Consider the following 22,342-nt stretch of genomic DNA (forward strand, 5'->3'; position numbering starts at 1 on the left):
CTATCCCCAATGCATTTACCCTAGCTAGTCCCCCTGACACTAAGGGGAAATTTAGCATGGCCAATCCACCTAACCTGCACATCTTTGGACTGTGTGAGGAAACCGGAGCACTGGGAGGAAACCCACGCAGACTCGGGGAGAACGTGTAGACTCCACACAGACAGCGACCCAAGCCGGGAATTGAACCCGGGTCCCTGGCATGAGGCGGCAGTGCTAACCACTGTGCCACCGTGCTGTGCCAAAGCCCTTGGCTACAAAATTTGATTAACCTCAATTTTGAAATTATTAATTGGGCCCCAGCCTCAGCAGGAAGAAAGTTTCAGATCTCCACTCCCCTTTAAGAAAAATAAGTGCTTTCCGACATCACTCTTGGATCGCCGAGCTCATTTTGTGCTGTGCAGAGGGACCTGGGTGTCCTTGTGCAGGAATCTCAAGGAGTTGGTTTGGAGGTGCAGCAGGTAATTAAGAAGGCAAATGGAATTTTGCCCTTCATTGCTAGAGGGATGGAGTTTAAAAACAGCAAGGTTATGTTGCAGCTGTATAACGTGCTGGTGAGGCCACACCTGGAGTACTGTGTACAGTTTTGGTCTCCTTACTTGAGAAAGGATATACTGGCACTGGAGGGGATGCAGAGGAGATTCACGAGGTTGATTCCAGAGTTGAGAGGGTTGGCTTATGAGGAGAGACTGAGTAGACTGGGGCTATACTCATTGGAATTCAGAAGAATGAGGGGAGATCTTATAGAAACATATAAAATTATGAAGGGAATAGATAACATAGAAGCAGGGAAGTTGTTTCCACTGGCGGATGAAACTAGAACTTGGGGGCATAGACTCAAAATAAGGGGGAGCAGATTTAAGACTGAGTTGAGGAGGAACTTCCTCACCCAAAGGGTTGTGAATCTGTGGAATTCCCTGCCCAGTAAGGCAGTTGAGGCTACCTCATTGAATGTTTTTAAGGCAGAGATGGATAGATTTTTGAACAGTAAAGGAATTAAGGGTTTTGGTGAGCGGGCGGTGAAGTGGAGCTGAGTCCATAAAAAGATCAGCCATGATTTTATTGAATGGCGGAGCAGGCCCGAGGGGCCAGATGGCCTACTCTGGCTCCTAGTTCTTATTTTATCCTTATTCTGAAAACTCCTTGATTTAGGATTGTCTCGGACACAATCGTGGAATCATTTGTCGATCTCATCCAGATTTATTTTGTTATCTTACGACAGTAAAAACAGGCCGCATAAATCCATAAATGGTTACATTCAATGATTTACTGATGTACTGTTAAACTTCGGTGCAGTATACATTCATACATTGATGAAGGATTTTTTTTTTAAAAAAGGGAAATGATAATTGCTCATTTTCTTTACTGCATTTGACAATGTTCACACTGGCAAATGGCCAAAGTTAAAAAAAAAAATGTGCACCAAAAATTATTTCAGGGATTAAGTGAACAGAGCCAGTACATTAGTGTGCAGATCATTAATCATCTACTTCATCACATCCCCCACTTAAGTGAACATCCAGAGAACTGGTTAGATTAATTCATAATCACTAGAAATTGAATTTCTTGTATCAGAGACATGTTGGGGTGTTTCCATTAATAATTCATCATGGACTTTTAGCTGTTTGCCATCGTCACTGCAGCTGATGACAGCTTGGATCCTGCAGATGCCACAGAACACTGAATTGTAAAAGTGTGATTCCAGAGCACCAGCAATTAAACCATTCTTTTCCTCCCCCAGCAAAGCATGGCAGACAAAAAAGGACCAAGGATTTGATGAATTATTGAGTCGCCTTTTATCCGTAGCGTGCAACAGGCTTCCTGCCCAACGTCGGTAGGTACCTGGCCAGTTTGTAATCAGAATATTGCACTCTGCGTCCCAGAGGACCCGCTTTCATCAGTAAGGCATGGCGGACCAGCGTAACTGCACTGAATTAATGCAGAAACTGATCAAATTCATCATCCCGTTCAGTTAAGAAGGCTGGATTTGATTCTACAAGCTATTTCTTCATAGCTGCTCCTTAAGAGTTGAGTGCAGAATTAGTTTAATATTCAGGTATTGTGAGCAGCACGGTGCCGCAGTGGTTAGCACTGCTGCCTCACAGCACCAGGGACCCGGGTTCTATTCCCGGCTTGGGTCACTGTCTGTGTGGAGTTTGCACGTTCTCCCCTTAGTCTGTGAGGGTTTCCTCCGGGTGCTCCGGATCCAGTCTCTCTTCAGTCCTGCCATTCCGGGGATCAGTCCTCCTAAAAGGCCTACCCTATTCTGAGACTGTGTCCCCTTGTTCCAGACTCCCCCAGCCAGAAAAAACAACATCCCAGCCAGTGCCGGATTTAGACTTGATGAGGCCCTAAGCTATATAAAGCTTGGAGGCCCCTTGTTAAAAAGTTACACCAAAAGGTCTCACAAAGGTGCGTACCAAAACAGGACCTTGGGTCGTCACAAAAAAATTGAAAACATAATTATGCCTTTTAACTATTTAATAGCAAGGTATTTAAAGCGAAAAATACAAATTATTTTCAAATGAATGCATTTACTGATTACATATTTATCATTTGTCTGGCTTGATCTTTCCCATAGACTATAATATAGTATACCCTGGAAACAATCCTTAAATGTAATTTTAAAATAATTTTAAGATACATTAATATATATACAAAATGCTGACAAAATAAGTAATCAGGATCACTTTTATTAATATAAGTAATAATGAAATCATTTGCAAAATCAGAAAACTGATATCAAATCTAACCCACGTTCTGCTAACCGCATATCACCGCAACAACACGCTCAAGCACATGTCTCAAGTACTGTTGTTCTGTTTTTATTTGTTCTGCTAGTCTTGAGTCTAAGGTTGAACCATGCTTTCTTGTCAAGTATGTCAGCAAAGCTGTTCTATGCTCTTCAGAGTTTTCATGACTTTTAATTGCAATGGGATTTCGCCAGTCGGAAAGCCCACCAGAAGCTAGTGCTGCAGTTGATGTTGAAAAGAGCCTGCAGACAAAGCAGTAAACACAGCCAGTTGTTGGAGAGTACACTAGCCATTCCCGATCGTATATTTCACCATTAAATTTTCTGGACTGAAAAAGACCTTTTGAACCATATCTATCTTGATTTTTGAATGACCGCTTTGAGTTTTCAAATGGGCCGTTCCAGTGTTGACACTCTGAAGGACCCTTAAGGATCCAGTATGAGAGTTCATCCTCGGTTAAGACACCCCATTGACCTACATCATTGAGTTTTGTGAATTTTGTCGTTTCAACTGTGGATGTCGGCTCTGCAACGCTCACATTTGCATCACTTCCAGTGTTTCCCTCAGCTGAGATTCCAGACTCTGTTGTCTCAGTAGCAGAGGCACTGGGCTGTGGTTGTTTTGGACTTTGCTGATCACCTTGGGTTTGTGGATCCTTATCTGTTTCTGGAGTAAAGTAACTGTCAACTTTTGGTAATTTTTTGAGTTGCTCTTCAAGCTGGTGCTTTCTTTTTCTTTTCTGGTATCCGCTCTTAAATGTTCTCTTCATTGTAAACCTTCTGAAATTTTGTGAGGCCCTAAGCTGTAGCTTGTTTAGCTTATGCCTAAATCGGGCTCTGATCCCAGCATCCAGTCTGTCCAGTCCTGTCAGAAATGTATACATTTCAATTAGATCCCCTCTCATTCTTCTGAACTCCAGTGAATTCATGCCTAATCAGCCCAATATCTCCTGATATGAAAATCCTGCCATCCCAGGAATCAGTCTGGTGAGCACTCACTGCACTCCCTTTTTTAGGTAATGAGGGCAAAACTGCACACAATACCCCAGGTATGGAGTCACGGATGCCCTGTACAGCTGCTGTAAAACATCCTTGCTCCTGTACGCAAGTCCTCTTGCAATGAAGGCCAACATACCATTTACCTTCCTAATTGCTTGTTCTGAGTCCACTGCTTCCATTTCCTTCTCTGCCTTGGTGAAGAACGCCTATGGCATGCTTGCTTTCATTGGCTGGGGCATCGAGTATAAAAGTTGGCAAATTATGTTACAGCGATATAAAACATTGGTTAGGCCACACTTGGAATACTGTGTTCAATTCTGGTCACCACATGACCAGAAGGAGGTGGAGGCTTTGGAGAGAGTACAGAAAAGGTTTACCAGGATGTTGCCTGGTATGGAGGCTCTGAGGGGAAATTGAATAAACTGGAATTGTTCTCCCTGGAAAGGTGGAGGCTGAGGGGCAACCTGATAGAAGTTTATAAAATTATGAGGGATATAGATAGGGTGAACAGTTGGAAGCTCTTTCCCAGGTGCAGAAATGACCATTACAAAGAGTCACAAGTCCAAGGTAAAGGGGGGAAGGGTTCAGTAGAGATGTGCGGGGCATTTCTTTTTTACACAGAGGGTGGTGGTGGCCTGGAATGCACTGCCAAGTGAGGTGGTTGAGGCAGATACATGAGCGACATTTAACACTAATCTGGATAGACACATGAACAGACGGGGAATAGAGGGATACAGGTGGTTGGTCTAAATAGGACAGCAGGATCGGCGCAGGCTTGGAGGATAGAAGGGCCTGTTCCTGTGCTGTACTGTTCTTTGCTCTTTGCTGTGTCGGCCCCTTAACTATTGAACTACTGTGGGTTTGTTCATCTAACTTCCTATAATAGCAAGACATATCACTAGGGCCAGTTGGATTTTCTGCCTCACCACCCCCATTATTCTTCCAGCCTTTTTCCCCCACCTTTCCTTCATTGAGTGTCAGTCTAGATTTTTGTCCTCAAGTCTTTGAATCCACAACCTTCTGACTCAGAGGAGACAGTTCTACCAAGTGAGCCGTCGCTGGTAGATTTGTCTTCTTCCTCAAAACGCCGTTTCATGGAAACAATATCCACATCTCTTTCAAAAAGAATCCATCCATCCATCATTTTAGAATAAGTTGATTCGAAACGGCAGATGCCACAACATTCAATTTAAACATAAAATACGTTTATCTAGTCATCTGGTGGAGCCTGGGAAGAAATATAATACATTTAACAGATGCAAAACAGGGCCAATTTCTGATGAGTCCATGTGAATTACCTCTGCTGCTTATAAAAACTCATTAAATATCTTATTAAGTTCTGTATGGATTTTTCAATTTGTGCTTTCTCTTGGGCATTTGTCATGTGTGTCTGTTAGCCATCCAATATTACTAGCATGCACTGTGGCTTAGTGATCGCATTCTCACTGAATTCCACTCAAAAGATTTGAGAATAAATTCAAGGCGAACAAACCAGTGCAGTTTTATCCAATACTGACACAATACCATCTATTTCAAGAGATCTGTATGAAGCAAACGAGAAATTGGGACTGCTAGATCTGAGTCATAAAAAGGCTTATCTATATGCCATGTAAAACACTGACAACAGTGAACCCCGAATCATTATAAAACTGACTGTCTCTTTTTAATCTGGTGCCATCTTTCAAGTGAACCCCTAAGCCATCTGTTCTCTAATGATCCCATGATAACATACAAAGGAATGACACGGTGGCACAGTGGTTAGCACTGCTGCCTCACAACGTCAGCAATCCGGGTTCGATTCCCGGCTCGGGTCACTGCCTGTGTGGAGTTTGCACATTCTTCCCGTGTCTGTGTGGGTTTCCTCCCACAGTCCAAAGATGTGCAGGTTCGGTGGATTGGCCGAGGCAAATTGCCCCTTAGTGTCAGTGGGACTAGCAGGATAAATACGTGCGGTTAGGGGGATAGCACCTGGGTGGGATTGTTGTCGGTGCTGGCTCGATGGGCCAAATGGCCTCCTTCTGCCATATTGGGATTCTATGAAACGGCAACAGGAAAGTTCTATCTGGTATGCAAGTCAACAACAGTAAAACAGATTATCCAGTCATTATCACATTGCTGGTTTTTAGATAAAGGCAAATTACTGCGGATGCTGGAATCTGAAACCAAAAGAGAAAACGCTGGAAAATCTCAGCAGGTCTGGCAGCATCTGTAAGGACAGAAAAAAGAGCTGATGTTTCAAGTCCAGATGACCCTTTGTCAAAGCTATGCATAAAGTGACAGCAGTGTTTCTTATATTACAACAGTGACGACACTGCAAAAAGTACTTCATTGAATGTAAAGGACTTTGGAATGTCCTGCGGTGCTATGTAAATGCACATTCTTTCTTCCTTCTTGGATGTTAACTTCTGTCCTCCATTCATCCCAGAATGCGTCTCGGTATATGTCTTTGCTCCATTGTTCTTGTGCTCTTCTCAGTGACAGTAATGAAACCCTTCCTCCGCTGTGCTAATGTTAAGCACATACAGCTGTTTGGCACACCGAATGATATTGGGAAGTTAAGTGGTGCAAGCTCGCCTTGGTGAATCAATTGTGTGATGTTGTAATTAAGTGAAACTGTTCACTCACTCTGCAAAATGATGCTTCCAGTTAATATTCAGGTTCTGTGGCTCACTTGGTTAAAGTGCCTGTCTAGTAATCAGGAGGTCTTGGGTTCAAATCCCAGCAGAGCTGCATTGAAGTGATGAATAGAACCGACAACAAGGCAGAACTTTCTTGCAAATTAGCATTGCCTTTCCTTTTACAGTAGCTTGTCCACAAAGATTTTAGCAACTTCCTCGCTAGTGTCGAAGTTAATATCCCCGCCTGTTCCCCCATGCAATCAGGGTTCAATTCCCCAACGGGGGAGCTGCCAAGTTCCATGAAAGTGCGGCGGCAGCAGCTGCTTTAGGGATGGCACAGTGGCACAGTGGTTAGCACTGCTGCCTCACAGTGCCAGGGACCCTGGTTCAATTCCCGGCTTGGGTCACTGTCTGTGTGGAGTTTGCACATTCTCCCCGTGTTCGCGTGGGTTGCCTCCGGGTGCTCCGGTTTCCTCCCACAATCCAAAGATGCGTGGGTTAGGTTGATTGGCCATGCTGAATTACCCCTTCATGCCCCGGGATGCGTCGATTCAAGGGGTGAATATGTGGGGTTAGGGCCTGGATGGGGTTGTGGTCGGTGCAGACTCGATGGGCTGAATGGCCTCATTCTGCACTGCAGGGATTCTACGATTCTATGAATATTGCGATACTCTTGGGGTGCCAGACAGACACTGAGACCTGCTCTTCAGCCGGTTGATCAGACAGCTGAATAGGCTTCTCGGACTTCTTTAACCAACGGTCACCTCTTCCGGTCATAGACATAGGCACCTGTTAATGGCTTCTGGGTAGGTCTGCGCCGACATAGCTTCTCAATTACAACGAGATCTGTTTCCATCTCAGGCAGAGTTACTGACATTTGCCAAGGGAAGGCAGCAGCAATTAAACAGCCCGGAGCATGCAGAGAAAACAAAGGGCATCCATAATGACTGCTAATATATAATGATGGTGCAGGTGCACATTGACGTACAGTGATATTATACTAAACACTGCACGATTAATCTTCAAACTGCCAAAGGGCCCAGAACACATTGGGTTCCAGATACAATCCTGCATGTGATTATCGGAGAATGGAATGCACTCGATACGCACTCCTGTGAGCATGACACATTCATGTTGCAAAATAATGACCAAGGTGAATGAAAAAGCAGTCCCGACTCCTCTGAAATGGGAACTTGCCCGGTGTGTAACGGAAGGAGGAGCAGATACCAACATGAGATACCAAGGAACGGATTGTAACAAACACAAAATCATTCTGTCAAACTTGCGTTTAATGGACTGCATCATAACATTGAGTGCTCTTTGTTGAGGGGTGGCATGGTGGCATAGTGGTTAGCACTGCTACCTCACAATGCCAGGGACTCCAGGTTCAATTCCTGGCTTGGGTCACTGTCTGTGTGGAGTTTGCACATTCTCCCTGTGTCTGCATGGGTTTCCTCCGGGTGCTCCAGTTTCTTCCCACAGTCCAATTATGTGCTAAATTGCCACTTAATGTCAGGAGGCTAGCAGGGTAAAGACGTGGGGCCAGAGGGATAGGGGCTGCGTGGTATTGTGGACGGTGTAGACTCGATGGGCTGAATGGCCTCCTTCTGCACTGTAGGGATTCTATACCCAGTATTCTGCTAAAGTATTATAAATATTGGTGGTTTAATGTAGACTTACATTAACGCTGCAATGAAGTTACCATGAAAATCCCCTAGTCACCACACTCCGGCACCTGTTCGCGTTCACTGAGGGAGAATTTAGCATGGCCAATGCACCAAAACTGCACCTTTCGGACTGTGGGAGGAAACCGGAGCACCAAGAGGAAACCTATATGGACATGGGGAGAACGTGCAGACTCCACACAGACAGTGCCCCAAGTCTGGAATTGAACCCAGGTCCCTGGTGCTGAGAGGCAGCAGTGTTAACCACTGTGCCACCGTGCCTCCCTTATTACTCGTATTGCCAGATGTAAAATGATGTAGATGGCTAGGTTAATCAACTGGGCAAATACTTAGCAGATGGTGTGTAGTGTGGAGAAATGTGACCTTGTCCACTTTGGCAGGAAGGATGGCGAGAGATTACAGAACTCCAATACAGCTCTGGGAGATGAATCGCAAAAAGTCAGCCTGCAGTTATGGCAAGTGATTGGAATATGAAAATCGGGAAGTTTTTCTGCCGTTGTACAGAGCACTGGTGAGACCACATACAAGAACACACACAAGAAACAGAAACAGGACTAGATCACCAGGCCTTTCAAGCCTGCCCCGCCATTCAATATGATCATGGCTGATCTATGCCAGCCTCAACTCCTTCTCCGTACCATTTCCGCATAGCCTTCTATACCACACCTAGAGTACTGTGCAAGTTTGGTCTCCTTATTCAAAAACTGTATATACTAGCATTAAAAGCAGTTTAGAGAAGGTACATAGAAACAGAAAATAGGAGCAGGAGGAGGCCATTCAGCCCTTCAAGCCTGCTCCGTCATTTATTATGATCATAGCTGAACATCCAACTCAATAGCCTGATCCCACCTTCCCCCCATATTCTTTGATCCCCTTCACCCCAAGTGCTATATCTAACTGCTTCTTGAAAACATTCAATGTTTTGACCTCAATTATTTCCTGTGTTAATGAATTCCACAGGCTGACCACTCTCTGGGTGAATAATTTTTCCCTCATCTCTGCCCTAAACAGTCTACCGTGTATCCTCAGATGACCCTTGGTTCTGGACACCCCCCCCCCCCACCCCTCCCCCCCCCCCCACCCCTCCCCCCCCCACCCCTCCTCTCCCCCCCCCCCCCCCCCCCCCCCCCACCTTCGGGAACATCGTTCTTGCATTAACCCTATTTACACTCAACTTAAGCCTGGAATGTGGAATTAGTCTTATGAAGAAAGGTTGGACAGTTTGAGAACGTGCAAACTCCACACAGACAGTCCCCCGAGGCCGGAGTTGAATCCACGTCCCTGGCGCTGTGACACAGCAGCATTAACCACTGTGCCACCCAAACTCAACAACACCTCCTCCGGCAAAGCTCACTCGCTATCACTTGCTCCAGCTGATTTATTTTGCCTCCCCAATCTCATTGGCAAAAATGACGTCAAAAGGTGGAATTTTCCCATCCCGCCCACCACGGGAATCGTAGTGGGCGGGACACGGACCATGCAAAGGTCCGTTGGCCTTGGCAGGATTTTCCGGCTTTAGGGCAAGTGCAGTCAGAAAATCCCGCCCAAAATGTTCAGATAGCAGTGAGATTCACTTGGATCCATACACCGAGCAATTTCTTCACACTTTGATGGCCAGTTCCTGCGTTACGATGCTACCAGTTCACAAAGTTTATTTATTAGTATCAGCAGTAGGCTCACATTAACATCGCATTGAAGTTACTGTGAAAATTCCCTAGTTGCCACACTCTGATGCCTGTTCGGGCCAATGCACCTAACCAGCACGTCTTTCGGACTGTAGGAGGAAACCGGAGCACCCGGAGGAAACCCACGCAGACACAGGAAGAACATGCAGACTCCGCACAGACAGTGACCCAAGCCAGGAAGCGAACCCAGATCCCTGGCACTGAGAGGCAGCAGTGCTAACCACTGTGCCACCGTGCCACTCTTAACCACCACAAATTGAGGGGTTTTGTTATGCGCTAATGACAGCAAGCAGATCAAACTTGCCATTTGATGCGCGTTATCACACACGAGGCTTGAGATGCTCAGGAAATAAAGGCTTTTATTTGCTGTTACAACGAAGCTACTAATTATATACACGATCCCAGACTGAGGGGTCCCAGACAGAGCAGTGACCTTTATACCTCTCCCAGGAGGCGGAGCCCGACTGGGATGTACCACAATAACTATAATACAAGGTGTAACAGCCCAGCCCTAACCCCAACAGCAACAAGGAGAACAACCCATCCCTAACCCCAACAGCAACATATATACATTCTTGTAGTACTGGCCAGACCCTGGCTCAGTACTATCTAGTGGGAACCAACGATGGTTCACCACACCATTATTTCCCAGCAGTGAGCTTGTAACATTCCAAAGCTGCCCATCGTGTTGCATCTTCCTTGTGTTGCCTTGTTTGGCTGCGGTGCATTAATTTAAGTAGCTTCATAATTATATAACAATCTACATGCTCTCCTGAACAGGACCTTGTCATTATTTTTTCTTGATTAGAAAGAGATCACATTTTAATTGATGATATTTGCTAGATAACCAAAATGAATGTACATATAACATTCATTATTCATTACCTAGAAATAAATTAGGAATAATAAAACCGCAATGATTTATACCGACGAAAGTAAGATGCTTCATAAGGACATCCTCTTATTATCCACAACTGAAATTCTGCTTGCGTTCTCAAGCAGGCCACATTGTTATTTCCAAAGGCTTCTAACCATTCTAACCTTGATGAAAACTTCCTTGGCATGAAATAGACGATTTATTTCTATAACATGTTACCTCAACGTGGACCCTTGGTCCTTCTCGGTTGATTTTGACAGCGTGGAGATGTCCGTCTGCTAAGTTTCCACTGTTGAAGCTGAAGATATCAGGATCTTTATCCTTGTCAAGTCTGTATCTGACCTGAAGGCTTCCTGAAACAGAAGAAAATCATTCATTGTTGCTGTGCTGTTTAACGGCACTCAGGCATCTAACAAGTCTTAACTTATTTGCTAATTTTGTACTGTCTCGGCTTATCCCTCATTTGATAAATCAGTGAGTGTGGAAGTCATGTAAATGGGCCCAGATGATTTCCAGTCTGATCCAAGCCTGTGGATAAGCTTTCCACAGCCAGGGTTACAGCAGGGGCGATACAGATAGCCAATCGGTACTAAGGAAACACAGCACTTGCTCCAATCGCTGTGCTCGATGGTGTGCGTGCGTGTGTTTGTGTGTGTCTGGAACTGTTGTCTACACATGCATGTTTTATGCATTTGTGGTGTGCTTGTGTATATCTGTTTGTCTACATGTGATCTGTCATGTTCCAAGTTTGCACATTCTGCGTGTGTGGCGCGTATTATTTTGACATACATTCGTATGTTATGTTGGTGTGCACCTCGTGTTATTTTGGTGTGTGCTATGTCAATCTGTGTTTTACTGTTATTATGGTGTATATTTGTTGACATGTGGGATGGCACAGTGCCACAGTGGTTAGCACTGCTGCCTCACAGCTTCAGGGACCTTGAGTCACCATCAGTGTGGAGGTTGCATGTTCTCCCCATGTCTGCGTAGGTTTCCTCCGGGTGCTCCAGTTTCTTCCCACAGTCCAGAGATGTGCAGGTTAGGTTGATTGGCCATGCTAAATTGCCCCTTAGTGTCCCGGGATAAAGTTTAAAGTTTTAAAGTTTAAAGTTTATTTATTAGTCACAAGTGAGGCTTACATTAACACTGTAATGAAGTTACTATGAAACTCCCAGAGTCACCACAGTCCGGTGCCTGTTCGGGTCAATGCACCTAACCAGCACGTCTTTCAGAATGTGAGAGGAAACCAGAGCACCCGGAGGAAACCCACGCAGACACGGGGAGAATGTGCAAACTCCACACAGGGTGGGGCAAAGCCCGGAATTGGACCCAGTCCCTTGCACTGTGAAGCAGCAGTGCTAACCACTGTGCTACCGTGCCGATCCGGTATGTTATGTTATGTGGGGTTTCGGGGATAGGGCCTGGGTGGGATTTTTGCCTGTGCAGACTTGATGGGCCAAATGGCCTCCTTCTGCACTGTGGTGTTTCCATTGTTTGTGCATGTGGTTATCAGATGGGGACTAGATCTGGCTTGCATGGCTAAAAGGTCTCCAGGTATGAGAAGTGCCCTTCGTTGAGTTACTAGAGGCCAACCAGTACCAAAGGAAATGCAGAGTCCTGTCTGATGCAAAAAATGGAAGAAAAGCAAAGAGGAGAAACTATTCAAAAGAACAGGGAGAGAGATGACACATAAGCTGGGATTTTCCAGTCTCGTCGTGGTGGGAGCTGCTGTGGGTGATCTGGCGCTCCAATGAGAAGTGCACTGACTTTTGGCATGAGTGAACGATCCCACTGGCTGGCGGGACTGGAAAATCCCACCTCAGAAAATCAGTATTCAGAAATAAAAGATGGGATGAGGGTCGGATTAAAATGGACAAATGTCAAAAACTACTTTTCAGGCTGAATGCAAGAAAAGGCGCAAGTAGAAATGAAGATGAGTGAAGCAAAACAGTGCGAACAACCTTTGCGGCACACACGGTGGCACAGTGGTCAGCACTGCTGCCTCACAGCGACCAGGGACCCGGGTTCAATTCCAGCCTTGGGTGTCTGTCTGTGTGGAGTTTGCACGTTCTCCCTGTGTCTGCGCGGGTTTCCCCCGAGTGCTCTGGTTTCTTCCCACTTTTCCTCCTGCCGTGGCGGGATTCGAACCCAAGTCCCCAAAACATTAGCTGAGTTTCTGGATTAATGCTCAAGCGATAACACCACTCGACCATCACCTACCCACACATTGTTTACATGTAAGCAGTCTCACAGCACCAGGTTAAAGTCCAACAGATTTATTTGGTAGCACGATCTTTGGGCGCACCGCTCCTTCATCAGGAACAGCGCTCCAAAAGATCGTGTTACCAAATAAACCTGTTGGAATTTAACCTGGTGTTGTGAGACTGCTTACTAGTTTACGTGTGTCACATTTCTGTGCAAAGGGCGGCACATTGGAAATGAGTTCTGGGCTTCTTAGTGAAAAAAAGCCAACAAAAAGTGTTCCTTTGTACTGATCACAATTTTTGGACCGTTAGAAAGGGACATGCAACAATCACAGACACGTCTCTCCGAGGGAAGATCAGAAGTTAGATCTCGTCCAAACTCTTTCATCCAGAAAATATTTACAGTACACCTATCACAGCATCTAACTCTTTATTACACGACCCCTAGCCTTTTCCAACACTGTTAATTAAAAACTCATCATTGATGTCTTCAGAATGTGACTTTCTCATAGAGGCTGCAACCCTTTAAAATCAATTCTATGCTAGCCAGATTGACTGAAGAATAAATACGAGAATTTACCACACAACTGCAAAGTTCAGACAAAAAATGTCTTAACCCATGGGATATTGGGACAATAACTGGGTCAATGGCATTAATTTGCTTTTTTAAATCTTGCTGAAAGCAAAGAAATATCTCAAAGTGAGCGGCGATAGTAATTATTAGTGTCACCAGAGAGACTGTACACCATGTTTTTTGATGCTTGCAGTAATAAGCAAATAATCTTTTTGCAGAGTGCAAGATGGACATTTCATCATGGAGCTTTCCTTTCTCTTCAATTATTTGCTAAAATATAATCTTTTAATGAAATCTCTGTTTCATGCATCTGGAGCACCCCATACAGTTCAGACAGTAACGGGTAGCTTGATATCGTCATTCAGCCGCAAGAGGGTGTTAAGTGTAGCTGCAGGTATAATTGGTAATTGGGAAACATCCATTTTAAGCACGTTTACACCATACAGACGAAAGAGCTAAAGGTAAGTGAACAAGTTCCAGTTTGAGCAGGTATGACTGGAGTTCTTGGAAAGGCGCAGAGCACGAAATGTCAAGCAAACTCATGTTTTCGTGAAAGGCGACATGTCCCCGCTGCGAATCACCACCATTTTCAATTTGGTTTTCATTCGTTACCTTGGGAAGAATTCGCTCATCCGGGGCTAAGTCCCGAGTTGGGGTTGGGAATGCAGAGTGTTTCCCGGTGTGGAGACTGGCAGGAAACCATGCCATGCCTTTCACCATCCAAACTCATTAATCAATTAAACCAGAACTAGGGGGCATGGCCTCAAAATAAGGGGGAGCAGATTTAGGACTGAGTTGAGGAGGAACTTCTTTCCCCAAAGGATTGTGAATCTGTGGAATTCCCTGCCCAGTGAAGCAGGCTACCTTGTCGAATGTTTTTAAGGCAAAGAATGATAGATTTTTGAACAGTAAAGGAATTAAGGGTTATGGGGAGCGGGCAGGTAAGTGGAGCTGAGTCCACGAAAAGATCAGCCATGATCTTATTGAATGGCAGAGCAGGTTCGAGGGGCCAAATGGCCTATTCCTGCTTCTAGTTCTTATGTTCTTATGTTCCTTAGTGCCATGTTCCATGGCTGGGTGGGCTTGATGAGGCGAGTCCCACCATCATATTTGGAAAAGCCACCCAACTGCACTGACCCACCGTTGAAGAAAGAAAAATGGATCCCCTGAAAAAAAAGATGGACCTCAAAGAACCTCCTTAGCATATCTGGTGCCAACTTGGAGGAATGCTAAGGGAGCTCATACAACTCTCATGAATGAAGACAGGCAGGAGTTAGATGCTGTGATCCAGCCAGAGTGTTTCATATCACCTTTTACCCACGATGGGAAGAAACTTGTGAAGCTGCCAGGAGTGGAAAATGAGGCAGGCGGGAGCACTTAATTGCGGTGAAGACCAAATGTCAGCTTCCCATGGCAGGATGAAACAATGGGATTATGTTGGCGTTAAATTGAGCGACCTGATGACAAGCATTGGGAACTTCCTTTTGCATGTCAAGCATGCTCATTAAAAGGCAACCTCTTCAGAATTAAGTGTACCTTTCCAATTAGGAAAACACATGCCTTCAGTTTCATGACTAAATGTGGCATGCAGCAGGGGAGGTAGTCTTCCTGGTGGTTTTGGAGTGAGTAGGAGCTGCTTTCTTTTCGATGGGGAGATTTATTCAACTATTGGAGAGGAGATGTTGATACTCGAGGCCTGGTGGTGGCAGTCAAATGGGTATGGGGTGCGGCTGACTGAAGGACAGAGAGGGAGGGAGGCGGCAGCAGCTCCAGGAATACAAGGTGGCAAGCGAAGAGGGGGTGACAGCAACTGCAGATCCCAGACCTCATCTCAGACAGCAAGAATAATTCTCCTGGCTTGCAGGTGCAAGCTCTCCAGGTGCTGTTTAAGTATAGCACCTGGACCTTAGGTCCTGTGAGGTAACGGCAGGGACATTGTGTTTTCATCCGCACTGCAAGATTCATTGTACTCCTCATGAGAATAGCTAATTGAATGACCACTGCGTGATTGTGCATGGCCAGCCAGCTAGCCTACAAGCAATATGCCATGGACTTCCTGTCTAGTCACTGATAACCTCATCACTACTTATCGGAAGATTCCACCCAATACATGCATTCGCTACCCCACCAGAAAGCCATGTCATCTTCTGGGAAAATAAGGATTGGCAGTGGAAAATCTCGATAATTCCTCCCTGATCGCCTTAGTTTGGGAGAAATTAATTCTGGTGAGCATTTTGGTTATGATTCATTTCCTCTCATGAGGTACCTGTCTTATTGGCCAACAACAACATTTTGGCTCGAATTCTCCAGTCTTACACACCCTGCTGCCCCTGCCAGCGAGAACGGAGAATTTGGCGCTGAACCAAATCTTCATTCACTGCAGCGGGGCCGAAAAATCCCAGCCACGGGCGAGGTTGGAGAATTCTGGCCATTGCACTTATATATAAAGTGGAGATTTTCTCGTCCCATCTGCCATGGGAGTCATAGCGGGCAGGGGGTGGACCACGCAAAGGTCCATTGACCTCAGGTATTTCATTGCTATATCCCAAGAAGACCAGAAATTTCCATTATTATCATGGCCAACATGAAGGAAGGGATTAGCTTGACATTTATCTCAATGTGCAATTCATTGGCCTATGTAACAACAAATACAGCATCTCAAAATAACCCACTGTACAAAGAATCATAGAACCCCTATCCTCGATGGGCAGAAGGAGGCCATTCTGCCCATCAAGCTTGCACTGACAACAATCCCACACAGGCCCGAGCCCCACAACCCCATTTACCCTGCTGAGGGACAATTTAGCATGGCCAATTAACCTAACCCACATGTCTTTGCACTGTGGAAGGGAACCGGAGCACCCGGAGGAAACCCACGCAGACACAGGGAGAACGTGCAAACTCCATGCTGATAGTGACCCGACGCTGGAATTGAACCTGGCTCCCTAGCGCAGTGAGGCAGCAATGCTAACCATTGTACTGCCATGCCACCCAGTGCTGGGCTTTGAGACACTTCGAAAAGACCAGATCAGGTAGCAGAAGGAATCCATCCTCTCCAGTGTTTGTTATACCTGAATAAACTCAAACAGCATAATGAAGGCAATTTAGGGAATTAACCCAATTTAGTGGTGCACTGCTCCTTTGTGTAGAATTCCGGTGTGTGCTTGTTAACCATCTGATGTTAAACGGATTGAAGGCTGCTTCGCAACATCATGCGTTGGGATTATTTTTTGTACACAAACACATTAGGCAGCGAGCTATAAGAGTAGCTGAAATCCCCCAGAGTGCTTGCCATAAAACTAACAATGTCTTCAGCCAGGCAACAAGCATTAAAAATTGAAAAGGATAATTGTGAATTGGAATATCAAGGGAATAGATTAATTCAACTGGAAAGTCTCTCACATGAGCTATTATAGAGGAAAGGGCAATCATATCAAGAACTCTGAAATTGTAAATGTGATTGGCATCTCATCCTGTTACAGATTTGGGGAAGATATTAGAATCTTTTTTTCTTGTGTTCACTGGTTTGGCATTGCATAGAATCAGAATCAAAAGCGCAGGAAAAGGTCCTTTGGCCCATCGAGTCCACACCGACACATTAGAAACAGTAGAAAGGGTCGACGGCTTCAAGTTTTTAGGTGTCAAGATCACCAACAACCTGTCCTGGTCCCCCCATGCCGACACTATAGTTAAGAAAGCCCACCAACGCCTCTACTTTCTCAGAAGACTAAGGAAATTTGACATGTCAGCTACGATTTTCACCAACCTTTACGGATGCACCATAGAAAGCATTCTTGCTGGTTGGATCACAGCTTGGTATGGCTCCTGCTCTGCCCAAGACCGCAAGGAACGACAAAAGGTCGTGAATGTAGCCCAATCCATCACGCAAACCAGCCTCCCATCCATTGACTCTGCCTACACTTCCCGCTGCCTCGGCAAAGCAGCCAGCATAATTAAGGACCCCGTGCACCCCGGACATTCTCTCTTCCACCTTCTTCCTTCGGGAAAAAGATACAAAAGTCTGAAGTCACGTACCAACCGACTCAAGAACAGCTTCTTCCCTGCTGCTGTCAGACTTTTGAATGGACTTACCTTGCATTAAGTTGATCTTTCTCTACACCCTAGCTATGACTGTAACACTACATTCTTCACTCTCTTGTTTCCTTCTTTGTGAACGGTATGTTTTGTCTGTATAGCGCGCAAGAAACAATACTTTTCATTGCATGTTAATACATGTGACAATAATAAATCAAATCAAATCAAATCAAACACCTGAACTCCCACCTGCCAGCACTTGTCCCATAGCCCTGAATGTTATGATGTGCCGAGTGCTCATCCAGAGACTTTCTAAAGGATGTGAGACCAACCCGCCTCTACCACCCTCCCAGGCAGCGCATTCCAGACCATCACCGCCCACTGGGTGAAAAGGTTTTTCCTCACATCCCCCCTAAACCTCCTGCCCCTCACCTTGAACCTATGTCCCCTCATGACTGACCCTTCAACTAAGGGGAACAGTGCTCCTTATCCACTCTGTCCACGTCTCTCATAATCTTGTACACCTTGATTAGGTTGCCCCTCTGTCTTCTCTGCTTCAACGGAAACAACCCAAGCCTACCCAACCTCCCTTCCTAACTTAAATTTTCCGTCCCAGGCAGCATCCTGGTGAATCTCCTCTGCACCTCCTCCAGTGCAATCACATCTTCCTGATAACAAAAAAAGAACATTCTGGAAAATCTCAGCAGGCCTGACAGCATCTGTGGGCTGTGAATAGAGAGAATAGAGCCAAAGTTTCGAGTCTAGATGACCCTTCATTCCCTTGATATTCCAATCCACTTCCTTCCTATAACTTGCTGTCAACTTGCTGTTCCTTGCCCTAGTTTGATATGATTGATTGTTCTGAGTAATTTTGTTTTATGGGCAATTTCAAGGTATGTTTGCCACAACAACTTGCATTTCTGTAACACTTACACAGCACACTCCAGGGGGTTTACAAAGATGCAAGGTTGAAAGTGGAGTATTTAGATGCAAACTTGCATTGCCAAGGCATACAAGGCCATGGGCCAAGTGCTGGAAAATAGAATTAGGATAGTCAGGTAGTTTGTCTTTGATGCGATGGACCGAAGGGCCTTTTCCTGTGCTGCAGACCACCATGATTCTATGACTAAGGAAGGATTAGATAGGGTTCCCAAGAGCATGGCAAGAAATGTGGTTCAAGTGGTGGAGAGGCAGTTGGATTTAGAGAGGGGATTTCTAAATCATGACCATCGATGATCAGATGCAATTGGGCAGATACACAAGAATTTGGACTCAGAGGAATGGCAAGTTTGAGGACTGTGTAGAACTGTAGAGACAGGGAATAGACAATTAAGGCGGTGTTGAGATTAGAATTTTTAAAAGGAGAACAGTTCCGTGTGGATCATCGTATGATATAAAACAGTTAGTGGCCACATCGAGAAGGAATTTGTTTCTGAAAATAAATGGTGGTTTTTTTGGTAAATACATGGAGAGCGGAAGGAGGGGAGAGGGAGGGACAGAAGGGGAACAGTTTGTGGGAGGGAGCAAAGGGAGGAGAGAGGGAAGGGAGAGGGGAGAGAGGGAGGGGAGAGGGGAGAGAGGGAGGGGGAGGGGAGGGGGAATGGAGGGAGGGAAGGGAGGGAGAGAGGAAGGAATGGAAGAAGAGTATTTTTCCCAGCATCAGGATATAGCAAAGTGCTTACCTACCAATTAAGTACCTTTTGAAAACCAGTCACTATTGCAATGTTGGAAAGTGGCTGCAGCCAGTTCTGTGTGTAATAAGCTCCCATAAATAGCTCTGAAACAGAACTGCACAGGATGTACAGTATGGATCAGGCCATTCAGTCCATTTATATTCATGATCCACCTGAGCATCCTTTTACCTTACTACATTTCACTAATAAATTACCGAACAATCTGGGCGGGATCTTGAATCCAGACTCTCCGTACACGGGATCACTGACGGGGGTGCAAAATCCGGAAATCGCAAATCTCGCTGGCGATTTTCCCCACCCCTCACCAATGATGTAATCAGGTTGTGGGAGGGACCTGGTATTAATAGATTTTAATCAATTTACATGTAATTATGTAGTCCCCTCACCACACCCTTATGATACAATCATACCTCACTGGCCTGACGTCACGTTGACGATATTCTCCACAGGTTTTTAAAAATGTGAAACCTGTTGAAGGGATCCCCGGGGGCAACTGGTAAGTATAACACCCAGGGGGAGAGGGACATAGCGAGGCAGTGCCACCCTGGCACACATTGGCACTACTAGCTTGCCAACCTGGCAATACCTTAGTTGTATCACAGCTTGGTGTGGCTCCTGCTCTGTCCAAGACCACAAGAAACTACAAAGGGTTGTGAATGAAGCCCAGACCATCAGTGAAACCAGCCTCCCACCCATTGACTCTGTCTACACTTCCCACTGCCTCAGCAAAGCAGCCAGCATAATTAAGGACCCAATGCACCCCGGACATTCTCTCTTCCACCTTCTTCCGTCGGGAATAAGATACTAAAGTTTGAGGTCACGTACCAACGGACTCAAGAACAGCTTCTTCCCTGCTGCTGTCAGACTTTTGAATGGACTTACCTTGCATTAAGTTGATCTTTCTCTACACCCTAGCTATGACTGTGACACTGCATTCTGCACTCTCTCCTTTCCATCTCTATGAACAGTATGCTTTGCCTGCATAGTGTGCAAGAAACAACATTTTTCACTGTATACTAATACATGTGACAATAATAAATCAAATCAAAAAACCAACATGTGCCAGGACAGTGCCAGGGCCGGGCCCTCGTGGGAACCCCGTGGGGGGGGGGGGGGGGGGGGGGGGCGGAAATGGGGGGTCATTTTTTTAATTACATGTGGTGCGGGGGGCATGGGGGGTGGGGGGGGGAGGGGTGGTGTCAGAGTGGTCACTGAACGAGGTGGGTGATTGTGTCGGAAGATGGGGAAGAGCCCCTGTTTCCGTAGTGGTGAGGGGTTTATTTTTATTTCTGATTGTGGCACCTTTTAAAGATGGCTTTCCAATCTCTGTTGAGTCTGTTGTTAACTCGAACCCTGTAACTCTATTGTCTTGCCCACCACAGAATCGGAGTGGGCGATGGGCGGACAATGGGAAGGTCCGTTGACCTCGGGCGGGATTTTCCGGACCCGGGTCAAGCAAGGCCGTAAAATCCCAGCTGAAGAGCCCCCGCCCTGCCAGAGTGACGACGGAAATCACACCTGCTCATTTATTTTCTTTAAAGCAGATCACAATGTGGAGAGAAAACTGGTCTGTGCAACTGGAGAGTTCCATGCCAGTTTTCTGACCCAGCCTAACACCTTGTCAAATTCTGTTAAGATCACCCCCTCTATTTCAGATACTGATTGAGGGATGGCAGAGAGGACGCACCCCTCTCCCTTCCCCACAATGGTCAAAAGGTGCCAGACATTTTTAATGGACAGACAGAGCCTTGATATAATTGTCTCACGCAAAAGACAGCACCTCCAGCAATGCTGCACTCCCTCAGTACTAAACTAGATTATGTGCTCAAGGAAGATTTTAATCTGAATGCACTTGGAAATAGGTAAGGATGTGGAGATTTTAGCTTTGATATTTAGTAACGCTAGGCTAGTTTTTCTCATCCAGCGCAGTGGATGGAGGTGCTACAATTGGTCTCCATAGTGGGGAGGGTTTTATCTTTATTTCTGATTGTGGCACCCTTTAAAGATGGCTCTCCGATCTCTGTGGAGCCTGTGGCTGACTCAAATGCTGGAATTCTATTGCCCTGCCCACTACAGAATCGGAGCGGGGCGGACAATAGGAAGATCTGTTGATCTCGGGTGGGTAAAATCCAGCCCTGCCAGAGTGACCTCCTTCATAGAATCATAGAATCCTGACAGTGGCAATTTAGCATGGATTAGCGGGATTGCCCGTGCTAAATTGCCCCTTGCTGGACTGTGGGAAGAAACTGGAGCACCTGGAGGAAACCCACGCAGACACGGGGAGAATATGCAAACTCCACACTGACAGTCATCCAAGCCAAGGAATTGAACCCGGGTCCCCGGCGCTGTGAGGCAGCAGTGCCATCCACTGTGTCACTGTGCATTCCTGCACTTCTGGGATATCCGACAATCCTTGCTCAAACATACATCTGTGTGAATATTGGATGAGAACTACACTTGACTCATGGCTAATCCTGCCAATCCATGCTAAATCGCCCCTTGGTTTTAGGGGGATTAGTGGGGTTATGGGGATAGGGCCTGGGTGGGATTCTTGTCGGTATAGGCTCGATGGACTGAATGGCCTCCTTCTGCACTGTCAGGATTTCATGATTCTATGCTGAAGTAAATTGTAGCATCTCTATCTCTAGGGGCAGCACGGTGGCACAGTGGTTAGCACTGCTGCCTCACAGCAGCAGGAATCCGGGTTCGATTCCCAGCTTGGGTCACTGTCTATATGGAGTTTGCACATTCTCCCCGTGTCTGTGTGGGTTTCCTCCAGGTGCTCCGGTTTCCTCCCACAGTCCGAAAGATGTTCTGGTTAGGTGCATTGGCCATGCAAAATTCTCCCTCAGTGTACCCGAACAGGTGCCGGAATGTGGCGATGACGGGATTTTCACAGTAACTTCATTGCAGTGTTAATGTAAGTCCACTTATGACTAACAAATAAACTTACTTATAAATAAACTTACTTACTTAACTTACTATCCACTGCGCTGAATGAGAAAAACTAGCCTAGCACTTACTAAATATCAAAGTTAAAATCTCCACATCCTTACCTATTTCCCAGTGTATTCAAATTAAAATCTTTCTTGAGTACATAATCTCGTTTAGTACTTTACGAAGCCCTCTGTGATCATCACAGGGATCAGTGTTGGGATCGCAATTGTTTACGAGTTACATAGATGATTTGGAGTTGGGGACCAAGTGTAGCATGTCAAAATT

At 45.7% G+C, this 22,342-nt stretch overlaps 1 protein-coding gene and 1 non-coding gene across 2 annotated transcripts in view; one reads left to right on the forward strand and one right to left on the reverse strand.

Moving 5' to 3' along the window:
• LOC144504123 (contactin-associated protein-like 5) overlaps positions 1-22,342 on the reverse strand; it is a 922,207-nt gene that overhangs the window by 37,896 nt on the left and 861,969 nt on the right. Inside the window, exon 21 of the mRNA XM_078229299.1 lies at positions 10,833-10,966. Coding sequence (XP_078085425.1) covers positions 10,833-10,966 — 134 coding nt within the window. The remainder of the gene's footprint in view (positions 1-10,832; positions 10,967-22,342) is intronic.
• On the forward strand, positions 6,405-6,478 carry trnat-agu (transfer RNA threonine (anticodon AGU)). Its single transcript has one exon. It is a non-coding gene; the product is annotated as a tRNA-Thr (tRNA).

This window comes from Mustelus asterias, chromosome 14 (assembly GCF_964213995.1).
Source record: "Mustelus asterias chromosome 14, sMusAst1.hap1.1, whole genome shotgun sequence".
Classification (NCBI taxonomy): domain Eukaryota; kingdom Metazoa; phylum Chordata; class Chondrichthyes; order Carcharhiniformes; family Triakidae; genus Mustelus; species Mustelus asterias.